General features: G+C 36.5%; 1 protein-coding gene across 1 annotated transcript in view; it reads right to left on the bottom strand.

Moving 5' to 3' along the window:
* The window catches only part of Nrk (Nik related kinase), a 95,000-nt gene that overhangs the window by 26,257 nt on the left and 56,365 nt on the right, over nucleotides 1-12,378 (bottom strand). The window contains exons 12-16 of the mRNA XM_051179327.1: nucleotides 12,028-12,091; nucleotides 10,428-11,592; nucleotides 7,905-8,003; nucleotides 3,736-3,803; nucleotides 1,108-1,199 (exon numbers count right to left, since the gene is read on the bottom strand). Of these exons, the coding sequence (XP_051035284.1) occupies nucleotides 1,108-1,199; nucleotides 3,736-3,803; nucleotides 7,905-8,003; nucleotides 10,428-11,592; nucleotides 12,028-12,091 (1,488 nt within the window). The remainder of the gene's footprint in view (nucleotides 1-1,107; nucleotides 1,200-3,735; nucleotides 3,804-7,904; nucleotides 8,004-10,427; nucleotides 11,593-12,027; nucleotides 12,092-12,378) is intronic.

Here is a 12,378-nt window from a genome sequence, read left to right as displayed (position 1 = left end):
GTCCTAGAATGAGCATTCTTGACTTCTAGGGTTGTAATGTTGATATTTATTTTTTTCAGGAAGTAATTCAAGTCTTTTAGAGAGGAAATAGAGTGATTATAAAGGTTGATTTCTCTGGCACATTGACAATGAGGTGATTTCCTCTCCAAGGAAGCCAATCTGCTGGGAATCTCAGGTGCTCTGTGTCATACATGTGACAGTCTCAGCCCTAAATGTTTAGCACTTATTTGCAGAAAGAATGCTGCTTCCTTCTGTCAGTGGTGATGGATTATTTTATTTCAGAAAGGCAAGTGATTGAACTGTAAAACTGATGTGTTTGCCATGTACTAGCAAATTTATATCTGACCAAACTAGAATGAAAACATTTTGGGGGAAAAAGTTAGCAATTTCAATATTTGGTTTTCCATATCTCTTATACATAAGCATTTAGCAAAAATTCATATGCTACATTTTTATAAATATACTTAGGGCCTGGTCAGCAAACGCCCTCTAATTAAACTTATGTTGTTTGCTTAAAACTGAAAAAAAGGCAAATTTTATGACTTAATGCACAATTTTTGGATTTTCCTTATGTCTAAAAATGCATAACAAATTTAAAGTCTATTAAATGCACAACGCCACTAAAATACTTGATTGAAACTGACACCAAAATTTGAGAAGCACTCTTGTCATTACTTGATCAATTAATTTTTCATGTATTTTTGAAGATAGCCAATGGTTTGTAGCATTTAAGAAATATTTATGTGATATTGTGTATACCATATTTTGGAGAGGTGAGATAAAATCACAAGTAAAACTGTCACAATTATTCTACTTATATTGTAAAGGAAGCCTAATAAATTTTGGCTAGTCAAAAAATAATCTCTCAAGTTCTTTAATATATTATTTCATGTTTTATAGGTACTAAATGAAAGGTCACTTTCTATTTCTCAGAGGTCACCACTCATCACTCAAATACCAATTCAAATCTACTGCTCGTCTTAATACTGCCTGGCATCTTTAATAGGTTTCATTCATTCTGTCTCAAAACTCTTCCTTACTTCTGAAATATAAGCTGTTAAGTATTAGGCCTATGTATGATTTTTCTAACTTTAAGTTTCGAATCACCTGCTGCTCCTTGATAATTGTGAACATTGAGGGAACTCCTATGTCTGACGTCCATCGGCTGATGATCTTCAAAAATAGGTCTCTCAGAGACACTACAGTGATAAAGAGACAAAGGGTTTAATGAAGAAATGCATATAATCATGATAAGCATACTGTGCTGTTCCTTCATCTCTTAAAACCATCTCTGAAAGAAAACCAAAGCAAATCAAACCAAAGAAAAGACATGAACACATGTGACACATTCTAAAATGATAGAATATATACAACTCATCACAGAATGATTTTCTTAAAACTCTATTATATATAGCAATGGAAAAAAACTGGAGCTTGTATGTTATTTTCCAATTTTAGTTTCCCAAACCTATTTTATCTACAATAAACAGTTTCCACATAAAGGAAAGCACATTTCAATATAGTATGCATTCCCTTCACATAATACACTTTCTCCAGTGTTCAAAGCAATAGTCAGATAAAATTACCCAGATAACATCAGAAAACAAAATCTAGTGCATAATAGAGTTTTTTTATTTTACATGTTGATCCCTGTTCTCCCTCCCTCCCTCCCTCCCTGTTACCCTCTCTCTCCTCACATGCACCCTGACCAACCTCCCCTCGATCTCCCTGCCCCCATTTCACATCTAGGGTAATGCCATCCAGGTGGGGTCATGTAAATCTTTCAAGGCATTTAAAGTAGGAACTAGGACTTCTCTCCTGTCTCTAGGTTAACAGAGTGTCCCTTCATGGGGGATATGTCCACAAGGTCCTTTTGTACACCAGGAATACATCCTGGTTCCAATGTCTGAGGTCCCTTAGACTGCTCAGTCCTAGCTGAGACCCATGTTCAGGGGGTCTGAGTCAGTCCCATGCTGGATTCCCTGATATCAGTCTGGGGGCCCGTTAGCTCCTCCTTGTTCAGGTCATCTGTCTTTATGTGTTTCTGCAACCTGGTCTTGTCCTCTCTCTCTGCATCTGGTTTCTAGTTCAACTCAATGTTTAGTTATGGGTGTTTGCTTCTGTTTCCAACAGGTACTAGATGAGGCTCCATGATGGTGGATAAGTTAGTTGTTGATCTCACTATCAGGGAAGGGCATTTATGGTAGCCTTTCCATGGTTGCTCAAATTGTTAGTTGGAGTCAGTCATGTAGGTCTCTAGACCTTTCTGTAGGTTCATTTTTCTCTTCAAACCAATAATGGCTCCCTCTTTTATGTGTTCTCTCTCTCTCTCTCTCTCTCTCTGTCACTCTCTCTCTCTCTTGCCTTCTATTCCTTCCCTGACTCAATCTTCCTAGTCGCATGTGCTTTCCTCTCCTCCCCTTCTCTTTCTCCTAGTTCTCTCTCTATTTGCTGCCCCCCACTTCCCATGTTCTCTGGGGGAACATAATAGAGTTTTAACATGGAAAATACAGAGTATTTTACAACAAGTGTTCCTGCCCATAATTCACATTTTTAATAAATTGTTCCTGATTTGAATAGGTAAGATTTTGGATATATGTATATTGATTTTCAAATGCCACTGTAGATAATTTTATTTGCTTTTGGTTTCCTATCTAGGAATGAGTTCCTTTGTTAATTCAATTATAACAGACAAAAGGCATTAGTATGACCCACCATTTCAGAAGAAACTCAATATTTATTTACACTGATTTTATAAATTTATTTTTTGTTTGTGAGTCCATTACAGCTTCATGCATTTTATAAATTTACAGAAAATGTATTTGTTATTAATCAGTTACAAATTGGTTTGTAAAGTTACCAATCACTCTCAAATTAACATTAAGTTTAGATGTTATATACTGAATTATATTAAGATTATGTTCAATGGCACTTAAATTTATTCACAGCTAACCTGGTTTCTTCTTTGATGTTACCATGGTGACTCAGGCATGGAGTGTAGAGAAAAAGAGTTCTCAATCTTACTTTCTAGTTTTCAGAGTTTCTCCCTCAGACTTTGTGGGAAGATATAGTCATAGAACTTAAAAAAATGTTGTATGGTTTTGATTATTATGGATGAACTCGTTGTCATCTATCCATACTTTGCAGTCTCTTTAATTTTAAATTTTATTTCATTTGTATTTTTTGTGAACCTTTTATTATAGTATATGATGAGTATATAAGTAGTAAAATCCAAAATAATTTACTTAGGGGCAAAATTTTTTGGAACACTGATTATGACATACATTTTCTGTGTGTGTGTGTGTGTGTGTGTGTGTGTGTGTGTGTGTGTGTGTGTGTGTGTGTACATGCACCTGGAAATGAAAATATTTCATGTCACATATGTGGAAGTCATAGGGACAACTTGTGAAATTTCACTCTCTCTGACTATGTGGGTTATGGGAACTGAACTCAGTCCATTAGGCATGACACAATGTTTTTTGCTCACCTGCCCCTACCCCAGACACCTCACTGTCACTGTCTAATGATATACAAAATAGTCAATAAGTATTTACTGAATGTCATACTGAACAAAGGCTTCATTGTGAGTTTGGTACATTTTAAAATTGTTACTCACATCTAATGTATGTCACAGAACACCTGACTTATGGAACACGATCTTTGGAAACCACCCAGCAAAAACTTTTTTTTTTTACCTCAGTTACTTACAAATAATTTGAAAATGGAAACACATACCTTGAAGAAAATGTCACACGGTGTTTACGATTCCGGTTGCAAGGCATAGAAGCAGATCTCTCGTGGACCTTAAAGATGCAATCCAATAAATAGTTTGATAAAGTTCTTGACCATAAATTCTTTGTGTTACTAATTGATTTGAAATTTACTTTCTTCACATATAGTTTCATACAGATTCAATGCAATCCCCATCAAAATCCCAGCACAATTCTTCATTGACTTTGAAAGAAAAATACTCAACTTTATATGAAAAAAAAAAAAAAAACCCAGGATAGCCAAAACAACCCTGTCCAATAAAAGAACTTCTGGAGGCATCACCATCCCTGACTTCAAGATTTACTATAGAGCAAAAGTAATGAAAACAGCCTGGTATTAGCACAAAAACAGACAGGTAGACCAATAGATTCAAATTGAAAACCCTGATATTAATCCACACACCTTTGAACACCTAATTTTTGACAAAGAAGCTAAACTGATACAATGGAAAAAAGAAAGCATTTTCAACAAATGGTGCTGTCAAAACTGGATAGTGACATGTAGAAGATTACACATAGATCCTTATCTATCACCATGCACAAAACTAAAGTTCAAATGTATCAAAGACCTCAACATGAACCCAGCCACAGTGAATCTCTTAGAAGAGAAAGTGGTAGGTACCCTTGTACAAATTGGTACAGGAGATCACTGCAAGAACCTAACTCCAATAGCACAGCCACTGAGACTGACAATTAACAAATGCGACCTCCTGAAATTGAGAAGCTTCTGTAAGGCAAGGGACAGTCACCAATACAAAATGGCAGCCTGCATACTGGGAAAAGATCTTCACTAACCCTACATCTGACAGAGGGCTGATTTCCAAAATATACACAGAACTCAAGAAGCCAGTGACCAGACCACCAAACAATCCAGTTAAAAAGTAGGGTACAGAACTGAATAGAGAATTCTCAATAGAGGAATCTAAAATGGCTGAAACACACTTAAAAAAGTGCTCAATATCCTTGGCCATCACAGAAATGCAAATCAAAACAACTCTGAGCTACCATCTTGCACCTGTCAGAATGGCTAAAATGAAAATCACCAACGACAGTCCATGCTGGAGAGGATGTGGAGAAAGGGGAACACTCCTCCACTGCTGGTGGGAGTGCAAATTTGTGCAGCCACTTTAGAAATCAGTATGGTGGTTCCTTGGGAAAATAGGAATCAATCAGTCTACCTCAAGATCCAGAAATTCTACCCTTGGGCAAATACCAAAAGAATGCACATTCATACAACAAGGACATACTTTCAACTATGTTTATACAGCATTGTTTGTAATAGCCAGAATCTGGAAATAACTTAGATGTTCATCATCCGAAGAATGGATGGAAAAAATGTGGTATATTTACACAATGGGTATTACTCAGCAGAAACAAAACAATGAAATCTTTAAATATGCAGGCATATGGATGGAACTGGAAGAAACCATCCCGAGTGAGGTAACCTAGCAGCCACAGAAAGACAAGCATGGTATGTACTCACTTGTATATAGATATCAGACATAGAGAAAAGGACACCCAGGCTACAATCCATACCTCCAGAGAAATGAGGAAACAAGGAGAACCCTAAAAGAGACATACATTGTCTCTGGAGAAGGGGACAAGGACAAGAACTCCTGAGCAAATTGAGAACACAGGAGGGCAGAGAAGGGGAAAGAGGAGGGGGGCAGAGAACATGAGGGGTCAGGAAAACTGAGTAGGGAGAGGAATGGAAGAGAACAAGAAAAAGATACCTTAATAGAGGGAGCCAGTATAGGTTTAAAGATAAATCTGACATTAGGGAAATGTATAGAGATCCACAATGATGACCTCAGTTAAGATTCTAGGCAGTAGAGGAGAGGATACCTTAAATGTCCTTCCCCTATAATGAGATTGATGACCATCTGAATTGTCATCCTAGAGCCTTTATCCAGTAGCTGATGGAAGCAGAAGCAGATACCCACAGCTAAACACTGAGCCATACTCCTGGAATCCACTCGTAGAAAGGGAGTATGTATGAGCAAATGGATCAAGACTGTGTTGGAGAAATCCACAGAATCAGCTGACCTGACCAAGTTTGAGCACACTGACACCAGTCGTAAAGCTGGGAAACCAGCATTGGACCAAACCAAGCCCTCTGAATGTGGGTGCCAGTTAGGAGGTCTGGGCAGTCTATGGGACCTCTAACAGTAGAACCAATATTTATCCCTACTGCACAAATGGTCCTTGGGAACCCCATTTCCTATGGAGGGATACTATTTCAGCCCAAGGAGGACCAAGGCCCTCCTCCAAATTATGTGACAGACTTTGATGATCCCCTATGGAAGGCCTCACCGTCCTTGCAGAGTGGGTGGGTGATGGGATGGGGGGTGAGTTTGGTGGGGGGGGGAATGGGAGGATGGGAGGGAAAGGGAACTTTGATTTATATGTAAGATAAGATTGTTTCTAAATTAAATAAATGAAAAGACAAGGATTAATATGAATTGACATTCTTTGGTATGGAAAATGGGGGATGGAAAACAATTAGTTAGATTGCATATATTACATTCTAAACCAAATATTGCTAATTCACTGCATGTTTTGCTTAGTGTCAAGCTAAATGTAATGCTTACCATCTGAGAATACAGGCAAAGCCAAGTGTTAAACATGGCAGCAAGGGAGACATTATTGATTTATTTTAATTAACTGTCATAATCCCACTTATATTCCTTCTATAAATACTTGGTATTTATAAAAAATAATCTTAACTAGTCAATCAAGGATTTAGTATCAAAGAAACTATATTCCAAAAGTCTTGAAAAAAATTCATAGTAGAATTCCTTGAGGTATCTTATGCTGATTAAGTACAATGATGCGACTCCTAAACCACCATCACCAGATGAACATTAGTGTTATTTATTTTCAGTGACCAAAAGGAATTTGGAATGTTGGCTGTTAGGAACACAAGTCTTGATAATGCTACCATGTCTTTATAATAAGTAAACTCACAATGTCAGTCTCACAAATATGTGTTAAGAATACTGCATTATTTGATGTAGTCATCAAAACAGAAGTCATTCTAACATGTAATCACTTAAATTTTTGTGTGAGAGAAAATGAGTCATAGATTAACTGAGTCAGATTTGTGATAAATAGTATAGCAGAAAGGGACAAAATCAAGGTAAGGGATGGCATGTGGTTATGTTGCACAGTGAACTACCCACATTTTGATATGAAATGGTATATTTAAAAAAAACACTGAAAAGCATTCTTACTTGAGCTATGTGCATATGCTAGATATTTTCAATGAAATAAGTTTGCAAACCTAAGAAAAATAAAAGTGATGCCATTTTCCAGCAATGACAAAAACATGAGCTTTCAAGGGAGAAGTAGAAATTATAAATTGGTATCTGGTCCTGAGTAGTTGACAGCTTAAGAATACCCAGTTACATATATGGTAAAATTGGTAGTGATGTTAAAAAGTGCTGTTTTTATATTGTAAAATGGAATGTAAACTTTTGGGAAAATCTGTATACCCAGTGAACTAATATTTTCCAATTGATGAATACATGAATTTGGAAATAATATATAAGTAAAATATCTATCCATAGTATAAGAAAAGGCAATGGATTGTAATGGATTGTAATATCATTAGTTACACAAAATTTTATGAATGTAATTTTAGACTCTATTTGTCTAGTTTGGGCATACTACCAAAGAATATGCGTAAGTATCTGAACGAAAATCTACAACAGTCACAATTATCTGAAAATTTTACACAAAATTTCCCTTTCTAGACATCTATGAGTAACAAGCCAGGCCTTACACAAAAATTTCTAACAAAACACCATATGGCCACAGATTGAATTATGAAGTAGATATGAATCCAGCTGTTTTCTATTAAGCAAGACAGATTAAAAGAATCTGAAAATATGAGACAATGACATCCCTATAATAATATTTTGGGTAAGATACTTTTTATTTGTATTTATTTATCGTGTTAAATATATTTGTACCTTTTTGGTTTTAATTTTCAGTAAGTTAGTGAATGACATAATGAAAAAGCTTTACAAAAGTCTCAATATTTAGGATTTAAAGGGATCCTGAGAACCTTAAGTTTAAGAGGCACTTTTCTAGGTACTTATTAATGTCAAAACAACTCATTGAGAAATTTACCTCATTTCCTGTAGGATTTGGAGCGTATGGTTCTATTTGGGCTTCAGCCTGTATAGAACGAAACACTTCATCATTGTCTGATGAGTCATCTTCTTTATTCTTTAAAACAAAAATCACATAAATATTTAAATGACTGTGAGAGTGAAAGTGATAGGAATAACAGAATCATCTTAATTTGTAACCAGAATGAGTAATTTACAAATATTTATATATTATTTAAATGAGTAGCTTTTAACAGTGTTTGGTTAGAGACCCCTTTTGAAACTGAGAAAAGGTACCAATTGGACACAGAAAACTGCATATAGACAAGCGCATTCACATAGATTTTCAGGGAAACGGTTGCGTTTCTGAAGCTTTTCTATGGGTTCCAAATTAAGAGTCTGATTTAATGCTTGATTAGCACTTAATCACAACCTAACTTTCATATTTGGAGAGCTGTTATAACTCCAACATTTGGTTCTGAGTAGAGGAAGATCTGTGGTACAGGGGTGCAAATATTCCTCCTAAATTAAGCTCTCAGAGTTAAGAAATTTTTCAATCAAATGAATCAACCACTATTATCTCTTCCAATTATAAGGAAAATGTATGCACTTTTTGTCACTAGTATGGCAAGGCACTCAGACATGTTTCTAAATTCCAATTAAATTTCATATCTTTCTAAAGAAATACAACTTTGTCTTTAGTATGAAGAATTATATTTCCTTTAAGTTGATTTTAAGGAATACATATAAAGATATGAATGCCTATGTAAGAACCTAGTCTCATAGGATGGTAACAATTGTTCACTGACTTGGTTACATTTTGAAATAGCTTTGTATGTATGTATGTATGTATGTATGTATGTATGTATGTATGTATCTTGGATATTCACACACACACACACACATCCAAAACAATGGCAATATGTTCTCTGCTGCTAATATTAGGCATATTTAATAATATATAAAAGTCTTGTTCATGAATGCAAATCCCATTAGCTCTAAATGGTTAAGAGACTTCATTGAGAATATTCATTAGCATATTAAATGCCTTAATACCTACCACGCATTGCCATTTCAGACTCATCTCTCCCCTTCTGCATATCTCTATATTCTAGGAGTGATGACATCCATTTCCCCTTTTTAAGTCATTTTTGTAAAAAAATCTTTTCTCATGTAAATGAGGCAAGGAATTATCACTTGTTTAATTGGTTTACTGTGCACACACCTAAATAATTACTTATCTAGATACTCAGGCAAGGTTCATTTATAATTACTACATCAGTTATTATTTAAATGGATCTGGTTAACTGTTTAATCATCATATAACAATTCCTTTTGCATAAATGAATACTAAAAAATATTAGAAAACAACTACTCTAAATTTTCCTGACCTTACAAATTTGTTTATCAGACCTATAAACTATTCATTATCAGATTAGTATTTTCAGATAAAAGTTAACAAGGCCTGTCAAATTTTATCCTCCTCCATATGAGAGTTTGGATATAGTGAAGTTTTATTTTCTGATCCTCAATGAGAAGTTAGTGTCTACTTGTTTCCTGTCTGTGCAGGCAAGTCATTGAATAATTGCCTAAAAACATGGGAGTATTAAGAACACAAGTTGTAATTATGGCAACTATACACAAAAAGTGCTTTGAAAAATGGTTCTGTTGTCATTTTAAAAAGATTTAGTTTTATTTTATTTTATTTGTACATATACTTTTGGCATCATGTATAGAAGGTATCAGATCCCTTGGAACTGGAGTTGTTACATGTCATGTGACACTGGGAACTGAACCTGAGACCTCTGAATGAGCAAGTGTTCTTAATCTTTGAGACATCTCTCTAGCCCTGGCTTAGTTTTTCTTATTTTAATCTCAATTGAAAGGTACCAAGGTACAAATAAATTCAATTCACAGAATGTCCTCATTCTATGGCAAGATACAATAAGCAACTTCAAATTAAAAGAAAATTATTTTATTTTTGTGTTACATGCCTACTCTAACTCATATGCACCACAGGTGTGCAGAAGCCATGGAAGACAGAAGGTTACTGGCAGTTATGAGCTTCCGTGTGGGGTTCTGGGAACTAAACTTGTGTTCACTTCAGGAATAGTAAATTTTCTCATCTGCTGAGCCATCTCTCTGTAAGCCCAGAAAGTTACATTTTATAGGAATTAAAGTGGAGGCAACTTTGGAATTTTAAAATAGGAATGTTTCAAGAGTCAAAATAATTATTTTATGTGTTTGTATGCCATCCCTTTACTGGTTAAAGGAGTAACAGGTAAAAGCCAAACAATCCCCTAATAATTAAGGTACAACTCTTGCAGAGATACATTAAAGCATTACTTGTATTATTAAAGCAATTTCTCCTCTTTTGATGACAATTATCTGGAGATTTCAGAATGACTCATTTGATGTGCAAATTAATCAATATCTGGTAGAGCCTAGGCTATCCATCCATTGTGCTTCACAGAGAAAAATACAAGCATTAACTAACACACTTTAATAGTTTTCGCTCAGGAGAAATATCAACATCTCTTACATTTCCAACTTGTCTCAATTCCTCTTCGTGCTGATTAAAGATTTCCTCCCATCTACGCTGGCGCCGTCTCCTGCTGGTTTCTAAGTCTGAAAATTCAAACTCCTCAATTCTCCATAAAGACTTTGCCCTGAACCTCCTGGGTGATAGTCTTTTCGCCAGTGCTTGCCTTAGACTAGAAATTCTTGACTTTTTCTTCTGTGTCTGTTCTGGTTCAGTGTAAAACTCATTGATCGACAAATTTTCCATCAAGATTTGCAGCGGACCAAGTGGTTTTGAGATACAGGCATTTGGTGCTTGAAGCAAGTCCCTTGATAATCCCTCTATCAGTGCTTGAATTGCACCGACAGCCTGTGAGACCTCTGGAGCCCAGGCCTGTGCTTGAGGTGACTCTTCACTTGGTTCCCCTACTGGAATTAGCACCTGTGTGTCCAGGTGAAGAGGCAAGAGCACATGATGGTTCTGTGACAATAAAGGCAGGAACACCTGGGCATGTACTTGTATAACCTCAGGTTCCTTATTCTCAACCTCAGCTTGTGGAGGCTCCACAGCCGGTTCTTGCACCTCTGGCTGCTCAGGTGCCCTATTCTGCTCCGGATCCTGCTCAGGAACTTGATTCTGCCCCTGCTGTTGTTCAGCAGCCTGGCCTTGCCTTTGCTGTTCAGGTGCTCTATCTTGCCCCTGAAATTCTTCTGGTACCTGGTCTAGATCTTCAGGCTGCCCTGTTTCTAATGCCTCAGACTGGGCCTGCTGCTCTTTGGGTATGGGGACCTGTACCTCTAAAGGACTAGGTTCTATATCCTGAGTAGGGAATGGCATGAACACTCGTACCCGGGCTGTTCTACTTAGGCTGGGAGGTTCCTGAATCTGAACTAATACAGGTGAAGTTGCCTTAGCCAGAGCCTGTAGTGGCTTGAACACCTGAGCTGCTTCTTGTAGCCACTGTGATGCCTGAGCCTGCATCTGTACAGGCCCAGGTGTATTGTCCTCAGCATGTAGAGGCATGAACTCTCCAGCTTCCCCCTGCAGTTGCTGAAGTGCTTCGAGTTGTGGCTCTTCTGGATCAGGTAACCACCTTGGCTGAGGGGGTTCTCCAGTCAGGACTTTAAGAGGTCTACAAGTGCTGTTAGTTGGCAGTCTCAGAAGTTCATGAGAGCAAGCAAGTTCTCTAAAATAAACACACAGATGATTGCCATATAATGAGAGTTTTCAGTGGAATTAGGTCATACATGAGAATTAGTTTTTAAAAGATACAGCCTCCCCTACAAAGATAGCAAATGATTATGTAGTAATTCTTGCTATGTCTGAAACAGCCTGTAGGTAATATGTGCAATGCTAATGGATTAAATCATTAATGTGGGCTGGTATTCCACTTGATAATTCTGTTGATATATATGAAGTCATTTTGGAATAGTAACAAAAACAATCAATATTTTCACACAATATCTCATAAAAAACAGAAGTCCTTTGGGATTTTATTTTTGGCTTGTTGTTTCATACCAGAAAAGATAAAATTGACTTGAGCAGAAGGCAGTAGTAGTAAAGCTATTTTCTTAGGTAAAATGCTGCTATCTAATTATAATATCCAGTTTTCCCAACACACCTGAATCTCCTTGGGATGTTCTGTTGCTGAATAGCTGCTTCTCTTTCAAAGACCAGAGGTATGCCTTATGAAAAAGAGAAAAAAAAATTGCATAAATTGAGTGTGATTCTCCTTAGTCACTTAGCAGCTTCTAAGGCCCAGGAAGTAGAGTACATCCACACAGGTAACACAGTAACAAGTAAGCCAGCTTTTCAAACATACTTTGTTGCTGCTGTCAACGCTCAGGGTATACTTTTGAAACAAGTAGAAATAGTTCAGGCAGATTAGTTTATCTGGACACAAGAAAGAAATTTTTAACAATCGGATTGTTGCAGTTCTAAATAAATAAAAGGCAGAATAGAATAAAGGTAT

The sequence above is a fragment of the Phodopus roborovskii genome, unplaced genomic scaffold (assembly GCF_943737965.1).
Source record: "Phodopus roborovskii unplaced genomic scaffold, PHOROB, whole genome shotgun sequence".
NCBI lineage: Eukaryota > Metazoa > Chordata > Mammalia > Rodentia > Cricetidae > Phodopus > Phodopus roborovskii.
Note: the sequence above shows the minus strand (reverse complement) of the source record. Positions and strands in the feature narration are given on the sequence as shown.